General features: G+C 40.9%; 1 protein-coding gene across 1 annotated transcript in view; it reads right to left on the reverse strand.

The window, feature by feature from the left end:
* LOC117501527 (protein TOPAZ1-like) overlaps positions 1-6,181 on the reverse strand; it is a 32,560-nt gene extending 26,379 nt beyond the window's left edge. Inside the window, exons 1-2 of the mRNA XM_034160418.1 lie at positions 5,572-6,181; positions 5,439-5,488 (exon numbers count right to left, since the gene is read on the reverse strand). Coding sequence (XP_034016309.1) covers positions 5,439-5,488; positions 5,572-5,768 — 247 coding nt within the window. The 5' untranslated portion in view covers positions 5,769-6,181. The remainder of the gene's footprint in view (positions 1-5,438; positions 5,489-5,571) is intronic.
* Between the last annotated feature and the right edge of the window lie 16,958 nt (positions 6,182-23,139).

Below are 23,139 nucleotides of genomic sequence, written 5' to 3' on the forward strand. Positions count from 1 at the left end.
TACATCTGCACTGAAAGCTTGCGCCTTACCTTTCATTGCTGTCGTTACAATGACAAAGAATCTGCATCACCAACAGGAATTAAGAAGCCATTTTGGAACTTTCAGTATCACATTAGCCCTCTGGGGTTCCGAGGGCATTTTTTTGGACAGTTCACTCGCCTGGCATAAATGTTATTGCTGTTAAAAGCTCACCCTGTATCCCACAATCAAGTAGTATGTCTCTTTTTTCCAGGACAACCTGTACTTTCAGAATATATGCTACAGTGAAGTTTATAAGTGTAATAAAGGTTTAACAATCAGAAATAAGAAAGGAAAAAAATAAAGCGGCAAATAATTTTCACACATTTATTCAAAACAGCAAAAAATAACTATTTTGACACTTAAATGTAATTTGGGGTCTTGTAGAACAGAATGTACAAAATAAATGTTCTAACGAACAAATGCACATTTTGAACAATATATACAAAATGGTCTATGCATTTTGTTTGTCTTTATGCCACATCTCAAAGCAATTTCCGTCTATTACACAAAGGCTTATAACACAAACTTTCTTTCCTGGAGTTTGACTCTCTCTTGGAATGTGTTCCTGCACTGTAAACAGCCTCTCTTCACAGTCTGAGGCCCTGTTAACACCCCTCCTTTCATTTATATGCGTAAATGGCACTTTACGAGCGAGAGCGACTTATTTAACAGTATTTCTGGCCAAGCAGTGAGTCATTTCTGCCAGTGACACTTTGTTAGACCACGTGAGGTTGTATGAGGCCTTCTTACGCTGATTACCTTCATTCATATGGCAAAACTGCGCTTTTACGCATGGAGCCAGCAGTCAGGGGGCTCTTTAAACAGCATTCACATGCCAGAGAGTAAAGCCTCGGTCCCACCGAGTGAAGAAGGAGCCACGCACCCTGTTTTTTTTTGTTTCGTGAGCTATCGTGGCATTATAGTGGCTCAGAGTGGCTCTTAGAGGCATTATCTTCAGTTAACGAGGCTCCTCTGAGTGTGGCGCTAATTTCAAGATGTTCAAAATTTAGCAACAACAGCGTGGCTCAGTTTGTATTCGAGTTACTGCGACGGCTTAGAGGCATTTGCGTGGTGCTTACGAGTCTGCAAAAAGTCCATTATCCGTGCGCCTGGCACCTTCGCAGGACCTGAGAGGCTATTTTTGGAACAGCTCTCCTCTTGCGCACACAACTGCACCTGCTCTGTGCGCTGGACTCTATATATTTTGTAGTGGATTAATCATTTTCTGCCAAACCTTGGATGTTGAAAACACTTCTAATCACTTCTGGCATCACAGAGGACTGTTTCATCTGGACACTTTTTTCCCTCTCTTTCCTGCTCCATGTGGGATGTATTTTCAACAGCTTAAGGTAATTATTTTTAATGTTTTTTGTAGCTTGATAAAACAGTTCCTTGCTATAAAAGTATGTCTGTATGTTGATGTCTGTTGTATGTAAAAGTATGTTGATTTAATAGCTTGTTAATGGATCACTGTGCGTGCGCACTGAGGCAGGACCAAATATTTTTGGAGTGGGTCTCCTCTTTGCGCACCAAATTCCACCTGCTCTGTGCGCTGGACTCTATATAAAATAATTATTTTGTAGCGGATTAATCATTTTCTGTCAAACCTTGGATGCTGAAAATACCTGTAATCACTTCTGGAATTAATGTATCACATGAGCTCCGCTGTGTGTGCGCACTGAGGCAGTAGTGACTCCTCATCACGCTTCAAACAAGCATTTAGGCAGAACGCCAGCTCACAAAAGAGTGATATTTCAGTCAATATTGGACAAACACAAAGTTAAAATTTGGGTGACTGCGTGAAAGTGGATGTGTGTTTAAAGCCATGGAAGATAACTCCAGTGGAGCAGCTAAGAGGAGGAGCTGTGCAGCAACACAGGTGGAGAGCGCGCAAAAGAGCGATTTTCAAGACATAACACAAAGTTAAAAGTTGTATCATGGTGACTTGTAAGCTGCGGAAGAAATAAAGAAATATATATATTGAAAATGATCCACAGGTGTATATAATAAAACGGCCACCTCATTCTACAACCCCTGGCAAAAATTATGGAATCACCGGCCTCGGAGGATGTTCATTCAGTTGTTTAATTTTGTAGAAAAAAAGCAGATCACAGACATGACACAAAACTAAAGTCATTTCAAACGGCAACTTTCTGGCTTTAAGAAACACTATAAGAAATCAAGAAAAAAAGATTGTGGCAGTCAGTAACGGTTACTTTTTTAGACCAAGCAGAGGGAAAAAATATGGAATCACTCAATTCTGAGGAAAAAATTATGGAATCACCCTGTAAATTTTCATCCCCAAAACTAACACCTGCATCACATCAGATCTGCTCGTTAGTCTGCATCTAAAAAGGAGTGAACACACCTTGGAGAGCTGTTGCACCAAGTGGACTGACATGAATTATGGCTCCAACACGAGAGATGTCAATTGAAACAAAGGAGAGGATTATCAAACTCAGAGAGTAAATCATCATGCAATGTTGCAAAAGATGTTGGTTGTTCAGTCAGCTGTGTCTAAACAACATGGAAAGGTTGTTAAAGGCAAACATACTGGTAGACCAAGGAAGACATCAAAGCGTCAAGACAGAAAACTTAAAGCAATATGTCTCAAAAAATCAAAAAATGTACAACAAAACAAATGAGGAATGAATGGGAGGAAACTGGAGTCAACGTCTGTGACCGAACTGTAAGAAACCGCCTAAAGGAAATGGATTTACATACAGAAAGCTAAACGAAAGGCATCATTAACACCTAACAGAAAAAACAAGGTTACAATGGGCTAAGGAAAGCAATTGTGGACTGTGGATGACTGGATGAAAGTCATATTCAGTGATGAATCTCGAATCTGCATTGGGCAAGGTGATGATGCTGGAACTTTTGTTTGGTGCCTTTCCAATGAGATTATAAAGATGACTGCCTGAAGAGAACATGTAAATTTCCACAGTCATTGATGATATGGGGCTGCATGTCAGGTAAAGGCACTGGGGAGATGGCTGTCATTACATCATCAATAATGCACAAGTTTAGTTGATATTTTGGACAATTGAAAGGAAGTTTGGGGATGATGAAATCATTTTTCAAGATGATAATGCATCTTGCCATAGAGCAAAAACATTCCTTGCAAAAAGACACATAGGGTCAATGTCAATGAGCAGATCTGATTTGATGCAGGTGTTAATTTGGGGGATGAAATTACAGGGTGATTCCATAATTTTTTCCTCAGAATTGAGTGATTCCATATTTTTTTCCTCTGCTTAGTCTAAAAAAGTAACCGTTACTGACTGCCACAATCTTTTTTTCTTGATTTCTTATAGTGTTTCTTAAAGCCAGAAAGTTGCCATTTGAAATGACTTTAGTTTTGTGTAATGTCTGTGATCTGCTTTTTTTCTACAAAATTAAACAACTGAATGAACATCCTCTGAGGCCGGTGATTCCATAATTTTTGCCAGGGGTTGTATATGCAGAACAGCACCGCACGCAAAAGAGCGCTTTTGCAGAAATAAACAGACGAACACAAAGTCAAAAGTGGAATCACGTTGTAAAAATGATTGTGCTTAAAGCCAGGGAAAAAATAAAGCCAGCAAGCCATGGATGGAACGGAAGCCAGAAAGAGCAGAGAGGCGGCTGTCCATGAAAGGACAACAGCAGCGCACGCGCAAAAGAGCGCTTTTGCAGAAATAAACGGAAAAAAAAAAAAAAAAAAAGCCAGAGAGCCGCGGAGCCAGCGAGGAGCACAGAGGCGGCTCTCCAGGAACCCATGGTTCGGGTCTAGCTGGTCTGGTGCATTACAGGTGGACTGCAGCCTGGCGCACAGCGCACAACTGCGGAACTGTGATGGAGTGTCTATTTTTGGACTGCGCTAAAAAAAAGAAGGGACATCTTTAAATGCTGCTGTGAATCTTGTGAATTGAAAACCCACACTTGAAGGTACCAGGTGTGGGAGGGCTGGAGGTTTGGACCAAACTCATGCCTAAACGTGCGCCAACATGGCGTTATGGCGCTATCATGGCACTACGTGGCTTAGTGTGGCTGATGCGAGCCATTCGAGGCTGTAATGACAGGTCGGTCGTGGCTCACTAGAGGCTGCTACGCAGCACATGCAGGGTACAGAGAGGCACATAGTGGCACCTTCATAGTGGATACGTGTTAAATGAAAACGTGGGTCATTCTTCAAATATCACCCCACACCCATGCGTGGCTCCTTCTTCAGCCTTCATTATTCGGTGGGACCGAGGCTTAAACGCATTCTTCCTACAAACAATCTTGGGATACCATGTGAGACTGCTCTGCCCTAAGATTGGATATTGAAAACCATGTGATGTGATGGTGAACCAATTCCGATTGGACACTCACATTGCGCACAATCATCACCCAGCTTCTATGAAGAGTACAAAGATGGTGGATGGCTGGCTCGAAAGTCCGCGGAGTTAACTTTTCAGCAAAGAAAAAGTAGTAAGTTTTTATTTCATATCATTAAAAAGTTATTTATAATTTAGTAAAAAGTTGGTCTCAGCCGTCATATACGACAGCGTCGGCCCCAGAGGGTAATAATCTAAGAGGGTGTATGTATATTTGTTGACACTGTATGTGTAATGTTGAACCTGTGTTGACTTCAGAACACCCAATATCATTTGAAGTTGTGCACAAACATTGTATAATCATATAGTCCCAGAGAAATAAACGGTTCACTGAAAGGCAAACGTTCCCATGCCACTCATGTTCACCTGCTGCATGTGCCTGATGTTTGGGAAAATGAGCGAGACCAGAGCCGCGTGGAGCCACACATCTGGCTCTCTGTCTCCTCCTCCTCCTCTCTGCGCCACTCCATGGCACAGAGCCCAACTAAGCATGCAGTCACAAAGTTATTGTGCTGTGACTGTTAAGGAGCAAACTGGAGTGATCTGAATTGTTCAGCACCTGACAGTTGGATGAATATGGGGGTGTGTGTGGAGACAATTCGCCTCATTCACAACATGACAGAACTTAATGATGCACTGTTAGGCGGGATATCGTAAACAACGCGGAACATTATTCTTGACCTTGCGTAATGGTTCCTGATAATTCTCCAGTAACAAGTGCCATTAATCATAACGCGTGGTAACAGGTTGCAGCAGTTCCTGGGGACACCTGATGCCTCTCCCCCAAATCATCACAGTCGTGATCAGCAGCCAAGAATGTGTACTTCATGACATTCCTGACGTGCCATCGTTATGTGCAAACGCAGCATTATAGCTTGTTTGTTACAGTGCAAGTAAGGGGGAAAAAAAAAAAATAAAGTCTTGTTTCAGTTCCGTTTGCTCCCTTCACATATTTTTCTTGGAAAGCAGAACTTCCCAAATTCAGTTAACGTGGAATTTTATGTCAAAACTTTTTCAGCCACTTCAAATGCATTCCGAGTGAAATTTTGGACATACCTTGAATGTCAGCACTGTCACAGAGAAAGTTTTTATTAACTGCTATCGATCTGGAAAAACAAGAATTTTTAGGTTATTGTAGGATACCTGCTTAATCCCCTGAAGGAGATGCTATAAAAATATAAAATATTACCTTTTCTCCAATTCCAGTGATGCTCCATCCTTTCTTGAGGTTGTCACTTCAACAGGTCTGGGTTTGCCAAAATCACGAAGCCATACAGATCGCAAGCTTGGCCCATTTTCTTTGGGAAGGTTGTCAAAAAGCTCTGGGTCATCTGGGACTGTGTCAACAAGCAGGATATCCTGTTCATAAGCTGTGACCTCATCCATAACGAAAGGGCTCTTTAGACAAGCTCTTCTATGGTTTCCTCCCTTTCATTCTCGGCTCCTTGAGAGGAATTTGTTCCATGCCATCGGTCTTCAAAGAGATTAGCATCTTTATGATGACTGGGAGATGAACTAGATCCTGTGAGATCATCGGTGCCGACCGTTACCATCATTATAGGTTCTAAGGGAACTTGTGCCAAGTTGAAGTTCTCCTGCTCCAGATCCTCCATGTAATCAGTTTCATTGCTTTTTTCTTCAGCCACATCATCGATATCACCATCACAGTTGACAGAAGATGGTGGTGCTCTTAGAGTTAAATCTGAAAAGGCTACATAATCGTTTTGTTCATGCCAACGCTCAAGCTCATCCTTCTGGTTTTGATTGCTGCCTTTATCCACAGAAAGGCCCAAACTGTCAATCTCAATTTGGTGGCATCACTTTATGCTTTATTGTCTCACCACCTTTTACTTCATCAGAAGCCAGAGCACTGGAAAGGATACTTGTAAATGTTTGTTTCTGTGGTGAAGTGACCGGAGAGAGCAGGACTGGCAGCAAAGACAAACCAATACCAATTCCTACAGGTTGTTCCATGAAGAAGTCAGTCAAAAAAGACCTTTCTTTGTGAGTTTCTTCCTTAGTCTCTTGTTCCAGAGGGACAAGAAGGGAAGACTGGGATCTGTCCGATGATAACATGAAAAGTATTACGTGGAGGATCACAAGTTGAGGACTTGTGAAGTTACACGAGTTCCTTCAGAATTTAGCACCAACGTTTCAATGGTTCAACCGCACGGCTGGAATGAACACAAGATGATGTGGGTGAGGCAGAAGCAGAGTGCGTGTCAGCAAAGTCAAGACCTTTCAAACTGTTCAGCGGCGACGTGGTCGAGAAGTTGCTCAGACAGTCAGGTGTGAATGACAATGACGTGGGAGACAGAGTAGTAGCGGTTTCCCAGTCCGTCAGGCCAGATGCTGAAGACCGCTTCGCCGCTTCAGGCCCTTTAAGAGAAGACGACGACGGGGCTTCAGTAGCATCCGTCTCTCTCGGACTGCATATGGATGCTGTTGAGGTAAGAGAGTCTTGCGGTAACTCAGTACCCGCAGAGTCAGGCACACACTGCAAGATTTTGCTGTTAAAAGTGCATGAAGATCCACATCCAGCGTCTTCCTCAGTTTTTTCTGACACAACACTTCCTCTAGCCTCTTCGTCCTTGTCTGCGTGCTGGGTTGGCCCTGGACAGGGGTCTGTGGCTGCATTCAGAGGTGAAACACCAGTTTGTTTGTTGGGTGAACCTGGTTGACTTAGATTTACTTGGCAGTTGTTGTTACATGTAGTCGGTACTCCTACACATGATGATGGAGAGGGCGTGGGACCAGAAGGTGCAGCAGAGTTCTGGACCTTGTCAGGGAAGGGCCAGGACATGTATGTACGTGCACAAGAAAAGCAGATTTGTTTTGGTAGACCCTCACATCGCTGACAGGAGAAGGTTTCTAATTCATTACTTGACTGGCTGCTTATTTCACTCACGTTTGAGTCCGGTTCTGACAACAAATGCTCTGCATTAGGTTTTTCAGAATGAACCTCCTGCTCACAAGGGTTCTTGCATTCATCAACAGGTATGCCAAAGGTATTAGTGCTGCCAATCCCTGGATTTTAAACCTGGCCGACTCTCAGACAATCCCAGGAGAAGCCTTCTCCTCATCTCTTATGGCATCTTTGCTGGATCATTATGAATATTGCTTTGTACATTTGGAACGGGATGCAAACTTGTATTCCTATGAACAAGCTTTATTCTTTCGCCTCACACATAACCGTTGCTTTGGTGCCCTTTCCTAGACTTGGGTCCTCCTCGAATGTCTCTGTCCTGTAGGCCACTCCTGCACCTCCCACATATTTGTATGTTTACCCAGTGAGAACAAAGGACCGTTTGCAGAGGCTTCACTGGTCCAAGCCTTCATTAAAGGACATGTGGAATGCCTGGACAAGTCTCAACGACTGTGTTTCTTTCAAGTATATCCAGCGTTCCTCGAGACGCACACCGAAGCTCTTTTCAGAACCATTTCCGGGACGCAACTCACTACTTCCAACCAGAGAACATTCCTCACTTTGTTTGTTGGCCCTGAACAATGGGCTCAAAACGCACTCCGGTACTCACATCTTGTTTGAAAGCAATACACATCTTTGGTCTTCAGAACATCTGGTACTTCATAGGCACAATCATGATTGCATGCGTCACAATTTTAGGCTATGTCACAAAGAGTCACCCTGGGGTACAAATCAATCACACATCAATCTTCTTCTGGCTCGTAGTGACTGTGCTTTCTTTCTTGATGCCAACTTTAAGTTGCTCTGGGTTAGTATTTTTTCGCCTTTGCTTACCCACTTTCCTCTGAGCGTAATTGTATGTACAATCACCACAGAGACCACAGCCGGATGGGTCGGACCACTCGTCTTAGAGACCCCTCTGAACCATCAACTCCAGTTGGCATTTGAACATGTATTGTCACTTCTATGAAATCCTGCAAGAGAAAACAAAAACTGTGGTCATGCCATGAAAATGACACTTATGGATTAATCAAGTACAAGAAGGAAAAAATTAGTGTGGTTTCTATGATAAAGAAATAGGAAGGGCATTATTATATTGGGAAAATATCTGTATCTGCCGATAAACGCAAAAAAAAAAAAAAAACTTTATATCTAGCAGATATAGAAATTAGCGCTAGTAAACTTGTCTGAATAATGTTTCATGATTCAGACTTTCAAACATTTGTATTTCTTCCTTTAAAAAGGGGGTGCGACATCTGAGGGTTGTCATCGTTTAAGACACCGCACTGGATTGATTGATTGATAAGAAATTAACGACACTACCAACATAAGTGTCAAAGTTCTAAATATTTACGTACATTAAACACAAAATACACCACAATGTCCTTCATCATAGGTTATCAGTAGTTTAGGATGCGACTACTTCACCGGGATAATTCCCTACCCTTTACGACAAATGAGCAGGTCCGTTAGCGCACAAAAGGTGCGTCTCCACTTACACGGGCCTGACGGCTGAAAGTCCTCTCCGAAAAACTAGGCAATTGGAATAAAATACCCTGCCCAAAGATATAAGTGGAGTGATTGGGAATCAAACAGTTTCCAACTTAAAACCTAATAAAAATATTAATCTCCTTATGAAAACTTACAATGCATGATCGCGAACATCTCCAAATAACATCTTAAGATCAGGAACATCATAAAAAAATTCACATAAATATGAGCAAAACCAACACATTCAAGCAGGACATGTTTCACTGTAAGTACGCAGTTTAAACGGTATAGACACCGCATTGGAAAGGAAAAACCATGTGCGAAGTAAGATCTGAACACCTAGGTTTTAATATGAGCCAAAAATAAATCCAGATTCATTTTTGCTGTCATAAAAATGTGTAAAGTACAGACTGGCCCTATCCAATATTGTATCGGGGCCGATCTTGATGTCATTCATTTATCGGATATCACAGTGACTAGACTGATCCATTTATCCATCCACGCCCTCGACACGTCACATATGGCAAATTAATATACAATTTTGTTAATCTACTTTGCACCTGAATCTCCAGGGTGGCATATATAAAAACAACCTTAGAAATCTTGAGTAGTACTACTACTGGTAAAAACCATGATTTGTCCTTTTTTTGATGCAGAGAAATGCCCACTTGCACTGCATTCTGAGTTTCCATTTCAAAGGCGTTTTGCACCAGGCTACAGCGTTGTCTATAAAAAGGTACGTCCCTTCAGCTGCTCCCTTGTGTTCACTTGGGGTCGCCACAGCAGATCAAAGGTGGAGCTGCATGTTGATTTGACAAGTTTTACACTGGATGCCCTTCCTGACAACTCCACATTACATGGAGAAATGGCAGGGGTGGGGTTTGAACCGGGAACCTTCCACACTGAAACTAAGCGCGCTACAGCGTCCTCTATAAAAAGAGGCTTAATGACAGCTGCCACTGCTGGACAGAAGATTTAATTAGCCAATAGATGCTTCATGCCTGAAAACTAAAAATAATAAAATCAACTATTGTACGCACCGCTCGTGACACTTTAGCCTAAAAAAAAAAAAAAACATGCAGAGGTAGAAATGCACATATGCACACAGAGAAAACATGCAAACCTGATTATTACTGTGGATGGAATCAGTCTTCTGTGCGTAAAGCGCTGTGCGCCTCCACTGGTAGAGCGCAGCATAATTATTCACCAATTTGCCACGTATTATCAGAATAACAACGATCTGAAATTGCAGTTTTGTTTGTTTAATAATACTACAAACGCTTCAGCATGCTCAATGGCTTGTACGTAACAAAACACACAGGCACTATTCAGCTACTGAGCTTCAACCAGCAGCTCCAACTTTAAGGTGGGGTGGGGTTGACTTGTCACCCCCAAATTATTTTAAAGTCTAAGACTTTTTCCCAGCATTCACAAGATGATATGGGATAGTAAATACAGACTGTAGTCATCTATTTTAATAACTTTTTTATTTTTACACATTTTAAAATCTTGTTGAGGACAGCAACTTCATGCAAATGAGTTGAGCAGCCTTTGTTAATGCAGACCTTTCACATTCTTACCACAATGGTTCTATTAAAACGTCGAATACAATGCAATAAGTTTTAAGGTTTGTCTTAAAAATGAAACAACTCAACTAAAGTGAACTTTCTATAATATGTTCCAGTGTAGCAGTCCGGTCGGCAAAAGCTCTAAAACGCGCTGATGTCTTAACAATGAGAACCACAGAGCAAGTTCGCACCTGATCGGCACATCAGGTTTAACAAGTTCAAGAAGAGTTCTTGTATCGGAATCTGCAACAGTAGTGGTCAGGGTTCTTCCTGCACTGAGAAATGTGAGGTGTACACCTTGAACAGATTCATGCCATCTTGATCTTTGCTGGCATAAACACTGGGTTGAAGCAACTGATGCGAGAGAGTTTAAAAAAAAAAAAAACACACACACAAATGGTAATGATTTGGTGCATACATACATACAATTCAGTGAAATGTAAGTATGGAATATAATCCAATTTTACTCTAAAAATAAAAATGCCACATTAAATATCATGAAAACAAAAAAAGCTAAAGCAGTTAATGTGATAAACACACTTATTCCAATCAGACGTGAGCCAAATGGTGTTGAATATTGAATACGCTGCTCTTTGGGTAAGAGGGGAGTCACTGTGTAATTGTATGGGACTACCAACTAAGCACAGAGAGTCAGCTCATTGTATACTGTACAGATACGACTAACAGTTAAGAGAGTTATGTCATGTGTTGACTGCTCAACTGTTAGGGATTGTGATAATGTAGATGTTCCTGGAAGTATTTTCATCACAAGGTTCTTGATGTTGCTCATCAGTGTCCCTAAAATTTGGTTCACAAATGGAAACAGAATAAATCTACCTTGGTTCAATGTTAAGAGAAAGTATTTTGCTTGGTTAAGCTGTAAGGAAACACGATCCTATGCTAGATACAGAACCTATGTTTGAGTGAGAAATAGAATAGCGAAAAGTTTAAAGATAAAGAAAGAGTACAAAAAGAAAGTGCAAGAAAATTATGAATTCCAAGTCTTTTTGCATGTATATCACAGTAAGACAAAGATTCATCTTCTGCACTAAGAGTTAAAGGTAGAGATGGTCTTGCTACAAGTAACGATCTTTAGACTGCTGATGAGCTGAACAATGTTTTTAATTTGTATATGTAAAATGAAGAGAACAAGGAACTGATTTACTTTAATGACTTTATACATCATGTGTTTGATGCTTCTGAACCATTCAATTTCCTAAGTATACCTAGTGTTGCAAGTACTGAAGATGTAACTTTGACCCCAGATGTTAAAATTTGTGATGAAATGTTAATCCTAATAAGGCCATGAGCCCTGATGATACTCATGCTAGGGTGCTGAAAGAACTAGCGGACTATGTGTACTTGTCTTTGTATTATACATTTAGGCAATCGTTAGATGATGGACTTTTACCTGAGGTATGGAAAGTTGCAAATGCGACACCTATATTTAAGAAAGGAGACAAATCACTCACTGAAAACTGTAGACCTGTCAGCTTTCATCATCACAAGTGTGTAAACTGTGAGAGAAGTTGATCATGTAGAAGAGTTAATTTTCTTGAGTGTAACAATATCTTTTGTGACAACATGGTTTTAGGAGCAGATCATGCCAAACAAACCTGTTAAGTAATTTAGAGGAACGGACTAAGTTACATGATGAGGGATTACCCTTTAAATACTTTGTTTTAGATTTTCGAAAGCGTTTGACTCTGTCCCACATGCTAGGTTAATTATACGTTAACCCAGGGGTGCTCAAGTTCGGTCCTCGAGAGCTACCTTCCTGATACTCTTAGTTGTCTCCCTGCTCCAACACACCTGAATCCATGAAAGACTCGTTAGCAGGCTTTAATGAGCATTTCATTGGATTCAGGTGTGTTGGAGCAGGCAGACAACTAAGATGTGCCAGGAAGGTAGCTCTCAAGGACCGAACTTGAGCACCCCTGAGTTAACCAAGTGGTATTGTTGGAAAACTTAACGTGTGGATTGAGGACTTCCTTAGAGGAAGGAAATAGTGTGTCTGCATAAATGGTAACAAGTAGTCTTCATTGAATGCAACAAGTGGGGTCCCTCAGGGATCAGTCCTAGGACCTATTTTTATGCCTAGTCTTAATTATTGGTCAGGCGTTCTTTCTGCAAAAATTTGACTTTTTGCTGAAAGAACACCTGACACCCTATACTGTCAGTTGATTACCATTGTATTAAGAATGACTTAGACAATTTATCAGTTTGGTCAAATGAATGGCTACTCAGTTTTAATAGTGAAAAATGTAAGGTAATGCATTTTGGTGCAAAAAAAAAAAACCCTTGTTATGAGTATTACACTCAAAAATATAAACGCAACACTTTTGGTTTTGCTCCCATTTTGTATGAGATGAACTCAAAGATCTAAAACTTTTTCCACATACACAATATCACCATTTCCCTCAAATATTGTTCAGAAACCAGTCTAAATCTGTGATAGTGAGCACTTCTTTGCTGAGATAATCCATCCCACCTCACAGGTGTGCCATATCAAGATGCTGATTAGACACCATGATTAGTGTACAGATGTGCCTTAGACTGCCCACAATAAAAGGCCACTCTGAAAGGAGCAGTTTTATCACACAGCACAATGCCACAGATGTTGCAAGATTTGAGGAAGCGTGCAATTGGCATGCTGACAGCAGGAATGTCAACCAGAGCTGTTGCTCATGTATTGAATGTTCATTTCTCTACCATAAGCCGTCTCCAAAGGCGTTTCAGAGAATTTGGCAGTACATCCAACCAGCCTCACAACTGCAGACCACGTGTAACCACACCAGCCCAGGACCTCCACATCCAGCATGTTCACCTCCAAGATCGTCTGAGACCAGCCACTTGGACAGCTGCTGAAACAATCGGTTTGCATAAACAAAGAATTTCTGCACAAACTGTCAGAAACTGTCTCAGGGAAGCTCATCTGCATGCTCGTCATCCTCATCGGGGGTCTCGACCTGACTCCAGTTCGTCGTCGTAACCGACTTGAGTGGGCAAATGCTCACATTCGCTGGCATTTGGCACGTTGGAGAGGTGTTCTCTTCACGGATGAATCCCAGTTCACACTGTCCAGGGCAGATGGCAGACAGCGTGTGTGGCGTCGTGTGGGTGAGCGGTTTTCTGATGTCAATGTTGTGGATTGAGTGGGCCCATGGTGGCGGTGGGGTTATGGTATGGGCAGGCGTCTGTTATGGACGAAGAACACAGGTGCGTTTTATTGATGGCATTTTGAATGCACAGAGATACCGTGACGAGATCCTGAGGCCCACTGTTGTGCCATACATCCAAGAACATCACCTCATGTTGCAGCAGGATAATGCACGGCCCCATGTTGCAAGGATCTGTACACAATTCTTGGAAGCTGAAAATGTCCCAGTTCTTGCATGGCTGGCATACTCACTGGACATGTCACCCATGAGCATGTTTGGGATGCTCTGGACCGGCGTATACGACAGCGTGTACCAGTTCCTGCCAATATCCAGCAACTTCGCACAGCCATTGAAGAGGAGTGGCCCAACATTCCACAGGCCACAATTGACAACCTGATCAACTCTATGTGAAGGAGATGTGTTGCACTGCATGAGGCAAATGGTGGTCACACCAGATACTGACTGGTATCCCCCCCCCCCCCCCAATAAAACAAAACTGCACTTTTTCAGAGTGGCCTTTTATTGTGGACAGTCTAAGGCACACCTGTGCACTAATCATGGTGTCTAATCAGCATCTTGGTATGGCACACCTGTGAGGTGGGATGGATTATTTCAGCAAAGGAGAAGTGCTCACTATCACAGATTTAGACTGGTTTGTGAACAATATTTGAGGGAAATGGTGATATTGTGTATGTGGAAAAAGTTTTAGATCTTTGAGTTCATCTCATACAAAATGGGAGCAAAACCAAAAGTGTTGCATTTATATTTTTGTTGAGTGTATGTGAACAGAGACAAAATAGACACTTATGGAAGAAAGAGTGAGGTATTTTGTTTACCCATAAGTTATTTTCCAAGTACATAAGTAATGAAGCTGTAAAGGCTAATAGAGTGCTATGTCAAAAGGTCGATCAATTACACTATGTAACAATTTTTTTTTTCCTGGCTTCTAAGTATTATATTTCAACTGCTTATCTCTAAAGTCTATGGAAAAATGACTACATTCAGCACAAACTGATTTTATTTTTTTAACGTTCTAGAAAGTTCTAGAAGTTTCTTGAAATTTCTAGATAATTCTGGAAACTTCTAGAAAATTCTGGACAGTTCTAGCAGTTAAAGAATATTCTAGAAGACTACTCAGTAGTAGTGAAGGTGAATTGAGAATATTCTTGAAAACAGACAAATTTCAAAATATCATTGTCCTGATCACAGAAGCAAAGTTTCTGTGGAATAACAGCTATTTTCTATTTATTTAAGGCATGACAGGTTAGGAAAACACACTGTGTACCCAGGAACAAAACAAAAATAAAAATTTGTTACATAGTGTTATATTACAAAGTAATCTTTCCTAGTGTTGTATAAGAATTATGTTAGACCTCATTTGGAATATTGTGTGCAAATGTGGTTCCCATTTTAGAGAGCCAAAGAAATGTTAGAAAAAGTACAATGCGGGACAACAAAAACTGTACCTGGTTGAAGGAACTCGGGCTTACTATACACGAAAATAGAAGAGTTTGTGGGGGCCATATTAAAGCTTAGAAAATAAACTGTTATGGAGATATTGACTAATCAATTTTTCCAACTTACAGATTATACTGGTTCGAGAGGCCAATCGACAGTGTTAAAGGTTATTAGATCAAGATTAAATGTTAAAGATTTTTTTTTTGTAATAGCATTGGCACTTTGTGGAACAGTTATGGCTTTTAAGTTTTATTATGGTCTAACTTTTGATGTGTGCTTTTTTGTAACATCTGTACAATTTTTTTTAATCACACAATAAAAATGTTTTCAATTTTTCCAGTTGAAAACTGTTGGCAAAACTATAGAAGGGTGAGGGACACGTCACTTCCAGCAAAGTGGCGAATCCAAAGGCAAGAATTCATACTTGTCGCCCAAAGAAAACACGCTTGGGCTATATTGATCGTCTATTGAAATCAGCTGGTTTGGTTTTATCTCTAACTTGCTTCTAACAGCCATGTGAAAGCTACATCAGTCCGAAGGTGAGAATTTGTGTTTCTGTGACAACATGCTCGGGCTGTATGCTGTTTAATTGAAATCAGCTGGTTTTTGTTGTCTCCAACTTGCTTCTTAGGCCAGCTGACAGCCATCATTGCCTCAAATGGTGAGATTTATACACCAAGATGACCTGAAATTAACCTTTGTACATTAAATTGACTATTGACGAGTCTGACCCCTTTGAAAAGTGACCAAATTACATGTATTTGTATTGAGCTCGGCAATATTTTCGCGGAGAAAACCTGCCCGTAGAGGTTAAAAGCCGGGATGAGCGATCTTGAGAATTGCCTGGAACAATGCTGACCTGAAATGAACCACTGTACATTACACTGACTTTATTAAAGAGTCTGACCCCTTTGAAAAGTGACCAAATTACATGTATTTGTATTGAATTAAGCGATGTTTCCATCGGCCAAAAATGGCCGACAGATGGCGCTGAGGTAGAGTCCGCGCCCTCCTCCTTTAGTTTTACTTAATATGAAGGAGTTCATTATTGTACAACAGACAATATTTGGAAAACTAAAAAAATAAATAAATAAGTGTAGTATCTGTACTTTTATCGCAATTCTTGCAATCAATGCTTAAAAGCACGGAAAACTAGCCAGGAAAAGAAGTTTTCGCGGAGCTGTTAGCTTAGCACGCACCAGCTAACGTAGTAAATATTAGTTTGGGCTTTATTTTTTTTTTTTTTAACTTGGGTAAAAGAAAAATTAACCCGCTAAAATTATTTTGTTTAATTTATTCACTGTCGGTAACATCAGCGTGTAAATGTTGCAGAAATTGAGGCTATTTTCGCTTACTTGTGCCAGCGGGTAGCAGCAGACACGCGCCTCCGGCTGCAGGTGAAGGACGCTGGAGGTCACGTTCCCTCCATCGATGCTTCCTCACTTCATCTAAACTCTTCAGACTTTCCTCTGCATTCCCTGGTCTAAAATTAAATCTCTTACCAAACGCGGTTTGCTTTGACGGAGTCGGTATTTTATTTCCAATTCCCTCCATGTGTTGGTTGCACACAACGAAGGTTGACCTTAATTAGCTCTTTTGCGTCGAAACCCGCAGGCCGAATCACCGAAAGAAAAACGCAACGTGCAGAAAGCTACACAGACACGGACCTGGTCCTGGCTTTGATACTTGCCTCCGGTGCAGGAACCAGTTTGTTCCACCTCCTCCTGACTTGTTGGCAGTGAACAACTCTCGGCCGGCGGCGTACCATTATTTGCGGACTTCTCTCCTCCACATTTCCTTCAGGACCGTCACTCACACTTTTGGAGGCACTTTGGACTCCTGAAAACACGTGTACCGGTTCTTTGGTGTTGCTCCGTGAAGCTGGTTCTTCTCCAGTCCCGTCTTCTGGGTTTGTGTACCGGCCCAAAGAATTATTTCGTCTCCTTCGCGGCACTAACGGCGATTTAATTACGTCTTTTAGTGCCACTCGGTTGATTTTTACTCTATTGCAAGACGGGAACATTTTTAAACTTGCAACTACTGCTGACTGTTACATTTTTTTTTGTTTGATTTTGTTCCTGTTTTAGTTCGGCGGTCTACCTGTGCAGCAGCACGTCGCACGAACTCAAGGTGCGTTCAGTGACTAATTAAGACCCGGGCACAAAACAACCAGCATGTCCAAACAAAAAACATCACTGCTAACGTAAACGTCACACAAAGTGTCGGAATATACACGTAAATAAATACATGTAAACTTGAATTTGTCTTAAGCGCCGTTTTGTTTTTTTAAAGTTAAAACCACGTGTTTGCACCACGTGCCCCATGTGTTAATTAATGGCGGGAATCACAATTTGACAAAAATAGTAACCAGTCAATACACAATAACCTTAGAAATTAAGATCATTTTCCAAAAAGTACACTTTTCTATAGTAATACAGAAAAAAAAACATGCGCAGGCAATCTGAGCTGAAATTAGGAGACCCAAGTATCATTGGGCCCCACATTTTTTTCTCTCTCCCTCTTAAAAAGTATTGTAGGTTCCCTACAATATTTCTTCAGAAGGGGAGGTGATTGTCTGCTGCTAAAGCAGTGGGCTTCAGATGAGAGCATCTGGTTCAAACCCTAGTCTGGCCAAACAATCACTACCGACCCTTAGGAAAAGTCCAAGTTGCTCCCAGTGTGTAGTGAGAGCATTGCATGGCAGCGCACTGACATCGGTGTGTGTGTGAATGCGAGGCATCATTGCCAAACGTTTTGAGCTTTTGCTATAGATGGAAAAGTACTACATAAATGCAGTCCATTTACCATTTACCATTCTTGGTCAGCTCCCTGATTAAGGCCCTTCTCCCCCGATCGCTCAGTTTGGGCGGACGGCCAGCTCTAGGAAGAGTCTTGGTGGATCCAAACTTCTTCCATTTACGGATGATGGAGGCTGCTGTGCTTATGGGGACCTTCAGTGCAGCAGAAATGTTTCTGTACCCTTGCCCAGATTTGTGCCTTGAGACAATTTTGTCTCGGAGGTCTATAGACAATTCCTTTGACTTCATGCTTGGTTTGTGCTCTGACATACACTGTCAACTGTGGGACCTTATATTTAAACAGGTGTATGACTTTCCAAATCACCTCTGATCAACTGAATTTATCCCAGGTGGGCTCTGGTTAAGCTGTAGAAACACCTCAAGGATGATCAGTGTTAACAAGATGCACCTGAGCTCAAGTGAGCTTCACGGCAAAGGCTGTGACTAAGTACATGTGATTTCTTACTTTATTTTTTAATAAATCTGCAAAAATCTAAAAGGGAAACCCCCCCCCCCCCATACACACACTGTCATTATGGGGTATTATGTGTGTAGAATTGAGGAAAAAAAAATTTTTTTCACCCATTTTGGAATAAGGCATCCATTCCACATCAAGAGAATAGCCTATATCTTGTGTGCCAGTAACGAAATTACTTCATGGCAGTTTGTAAAACAGGCAAATATTCTTGTTACTAACTGACCAGAACATCTACACATTTGTCAATATCATTAACCAAGAGAGAAGTGCAGCAAAGGTCCCCAAGCACAGTGGTAGACTGTCACCTTCTGAAGTGAAGCAGTCATAATTGATTGTGAAAAGGTTAAAAACCCAAGTGCGTAACTGAAATCAGTTTGAACAAAATCACTGTAAATGAATGCAGAGTGCATTTCCTGCAAACTACATCACAAGGTTAATTCCTGAGTATTGTCATTTTGGAGTCATAAAGAGTCAAGCAGTTATTCAATCATTTATGTACAAGAAAAAAAAATCTGCTATCATCTTGACTGCATGAGTTTCAGTGTTTTAATGGAATGCAAGCAGGTAGTTTGACTCATAATGCAGAAACAATATACTCCAGAAATATGATTTTGACCTACAATCAATCTCAGAATACTGTTAAACATTTACTGCTGTACCAAGCACAGTTTTGCAGAGTCTACTGGCTTATCTTTTTAAAACTAAACCAAGGATAAAGGCGTGTTGAGAGGTGAGGGGTGACGGTGAGACGCTGGTGTTGGGAAGTAGCCGGTCCCTGGAACGTGGCGGCCTGATTCACAACACCAGCTGTCCCGCCTCACCAGCCAGCAGAAGGCGCTCCGAACAGTGTTTGTGGTTTTCCATTGGGAAGGAGAGAAGTGGTTCCATCTCAGTGCTTCCTCCCCAGGGGTGCAGAGTCTGCCTTCTCTCTCATAATCTCCGCTACATCTGTGACAGCTGCGAAAAGAGAACATGCAAATTATTCCGCGGAAGGCATTCAAGGTGAAAAAGCGAGACTTGAGACGTGAGGTAACCTTCTTCAGAATTCTCATCCTGAAGGCAGGCACAGGGTGGACTGTGGGAGTCTGTGCACCACCTCTCTACACCTGACAGGTATTAGGCCGCCCGCAACCTTCAGCGCCGCCGCTTTACGCGCTCAACGGCTCCAACAACTCTCTATGCAAATTTTATAATCGCAGCACTGCAGTGAGGGATGTGCGGGTCTGGATGTGCGTTCATTCGCTGAAGAGGAATATAAGCTTTTACTTAGCATATGAAATGAGTTGGGATTAGTGCGAGATAAAGAGTGCGGCAGAGAGCACGGTGAGCGTTATAAGAGGTCACTTGTAATTTTGCTTCTGTGAACCACTTTAAATTTTCCCAACTGCTCTTGCAGGCAACACACGGCGGGCTGAACCCCGACATTAAAGAAGACCGACAGGTTCACTCGTAGTTAAAACACCGAAGAAGATCAGAGGGATAAAAGGGCAGAGAAAGCAAGAGCTTTTATTGACAGAGGGGTAAAGGTCAGCTCTTGAACCCATACACGGAGTCAGTGAGGTTGACTCTTACAGAGAAAATGTTTCGATACGAGGCATCCAGCTGATGGTCATCTTTAGAGCTGGTGAGGACTCGTGGCTTTGCTGCAGATCAAACCAAATGATTGACAGCTGATGGATTTGACCAAGAATCGGCCTCTGTCGTCCTGACCGTCAATAGTCGGCCTCCATCGGCACAGCTGCTTAAAAACATTTAAATGTTTGATTATCATGTTATTTTGTGACCTCTACATTGCTGTGCAAAAAGTTTTAGGCACCCCCAGAGTTATAATACAAGTCATCAGGAGATGACCTATCCCACTGGTCCCCACAAATCAGTAATACAAAGTGTCGGGGCATCACCCAAGTACATAATGCATGAAACCGGTCAAGTGGTTCTTGAGCTATCGCGCGAACAATGGTGGCAATGACAATATCTTGAATATCTCGCTGTGGCCTTGAAATTGACCCCAAGGTCACCGTAATCGACTGGTGTCAGGGGATCACCCAAGGACACCCTTATGCTACATATGAATGAAATTGGTCAAGTGGTTCTTGAGATATCGTGCTAACAAGGGTGGCACTTAGATTAGACAGAACTTTATTAATCCCTTGGGAAGTGTCCCTCAGGGAAATTGAGGTTCCGGCAGCATTGTATAGCAACACACATGGTAAAAAGTACACAGAGTATCAAAATGAAAATAAAAAAATTTGCAAAATGTAAATACAAATATAAATACTTTCCGCTACTGGCTTACTGGCTCTCCTTCCCATCCTCTGTCTTCCTGTTACTCCTGTTCATAAGTTGAAATTCACCAAACATTTAATTTATTTATGAATAATTATCAGGTTTTCATAATTTTTAATACTTTTAGGATGCATTAAAGTTGCCTAAAACGTTTGCACAGTACTGTATGACAGCAACGCTGCTTATGTTATAAAAAGATCATCAGATGAAGGCTTTAAACTGGTTCAAGCAAATTAAATGACAACCAGAAGCAACAGACCAAATGCTAAGACCAAAAACGCAATCAGAAATGTTATTTCCTTCTTTTATTGCAAATTTTCTGCATGCAATAAGTTGGTGCTGAGATCACTTCCCATCTACCGCTGAGCGTCTTTGAATGGCAGAGAGAAATGTACCAGCTGCAGGTGGTTAGAGAACATCGTGGCGCAGCCTGCCGATTTTCAGCTGGAGGTAAATATTTTTAAACAGTTTGACGTCATCAACTTGATCAATGTTTGATGGCAAACATGTGGAGAAAAATATTGTTGGGACAGTTAGCTCGCTAAAGTTAGCCTCAACAGTGTACAGCGTAGCCTAGCTTGTTAGCTATAGCGTTAGAGTGATACAGATGATAATCAGTACATATTTTGATAACAGTCAAACATACATGCCGTTATGTCACATAGCCGCACGTGGAGCATTATTAAGCGGTATGTAATTTGGTTGTAAGGTGTTCAGATAGAACGCAGTTTCTACTGAAATGCAAGCATTATAATGTCGGTTCATTTTCAAACGCGTTTCAAAATTACAGCTCATTTAATGAAGAGACTATAGCTACCTGGGGGAAAATTAAATCCCGAATATTTTATTTTCCTTCTTATACTGTGTGCAGAAGTTAGCGTGTGTGCATGAGCTTTTGAAATTACCGGAAGTTACCTTCGACCTTGCATGATATATATGGAATATGTATTTCATTCATGCACTTGAATATAAGTTTTGTGGTGTTGTCAGGTTTGTTTGTTTTTCCTAATTTTTTCAGTTTCTGAATTCTTTTTCAGACAATTTTCACAGAACATTGTTTATCTCTGGTATGCACAATTTGTCATTGCTTTTTGGTACTTGGTTTCCGACTGATAACTAGAAGACAAACAGGCATAAAATTGGAACCTCCATCCAATTTTGGTGGTGTAGGTAAATGCATAACAGAAAAATGAGAGTGATTGAGGCACTTTTGATTGAGATGTAATGGAAAATGTGCACCAAATGGGCTTTTCAATATTAAATTCAAATGTCCACAAAATCCACAATCCAGATCAAACTTTGTCAGGCGATAGTGAGTGCCAGTCTGCACCTCACCTTCAAATGTAAGAGTGATTGGATCACACTGGGTTAAGACATAATATACATTAAATGGGGTTTTCAATGTCAAATTTAAAAAGCCACAAAATCTGTAATCTGGATCAAACTTTGTCAACCAATAAAGGATACAATCCTACATAACACTGTCAAATATGAAAGAAATTTAATCTTTTTTGACAGTTATGAATTTTTGAAAATTCGTTCAATGTTAAATAGCGGGAGTTTTCCAATCTTGACCCTGCCCTTGAAAATTTAATTCCTTTTTGCCTATTAGGCTATGAATCTTCAGTAAAAATGTCAAAGATATGTGAAAAATTGTGGGTTCCAGACTGTTCACAATGTTTTTACAAACAGATGAACAAATATACAAACAGGGGCAATAACATTACCTCCAACTTAATTGGCGGAGGTAATAAGCTGTTTGAGTATTTTTCATCATCTTAGATTTTTTTGTTCAAGTGAACAATCAGATGTCACCGTGCCTTTCTGTACTCTGATTGGCTGTCACTGTGCGCTTCCCAGCATCTGTCGCCCAAGTCAGAGGAAGCTCCCACGTGATGTATGGCATCGCTTTCATAGACTGTATGTGTCATTATCGAAAGTAGTTCAAGGCTGTCTGTTCTTTTCTAAATTTCCCCCTTCAGGGGAACTATTTATTAATTTTTTTTTCCAGACAACATGAATTTTGATCATATTTGCAATGTCACATTAGGAATACCCTATTTAAAGACAAATAAATAAAATCCTAGTGGTGCCAAAGAAAGTTCTTTTTATGATTTAAATCAGCTTTAAGTAAAACTTAAAACCATCAACGTTAGGAGAGATTCTGCTTGGAACGAATTGACTGGGAAAAAAAAAACCTAAATTAAAATTCAAAAAATCTGCTTTGAAATTCTGTTTCAGACAAAAATGTGGTACTGAAAACACAAAAGATGCAAAATGTAAATAGATAAATTAGTTTAAAGGGAGAACCAACTTTACATGTCCATTCACAAAAATCACAAAATTTTGACAAATATACAGTCTGCTTAAATGACACAGGAACATTTAGTGACAGGTGCCGTTCTTTCATGCAATAAATGTTAGAAAGAGAGGTTTCTTTTTTGTCATCATGAATAATTTCATTCATTACAATGGTGTATCCTGCAAAGTGGAAAAAATAAAAATGCACATTTGGCACGTCACCATGGAAAATCTACAATATCACAAGGTCTATACGCACCCATGTTTATTAAATAGTAGTAGTACAGTTG

The sequence above is a fragment of the Thalassophryne amazonica genome, chromosome 20, assembly GCF_902500255.1.
Source record: "Thalassophryne amazonica chromosome 20, fThaAma1.1, whole genome shotgun sequence".
Taxonomy (NCBI): Eukaryota; Metazoa; Chordata; class Actinopteri; order Batrachoidiformes; family Batrachoididae; genus Thalassophryne; species Thalassophryne amazonica.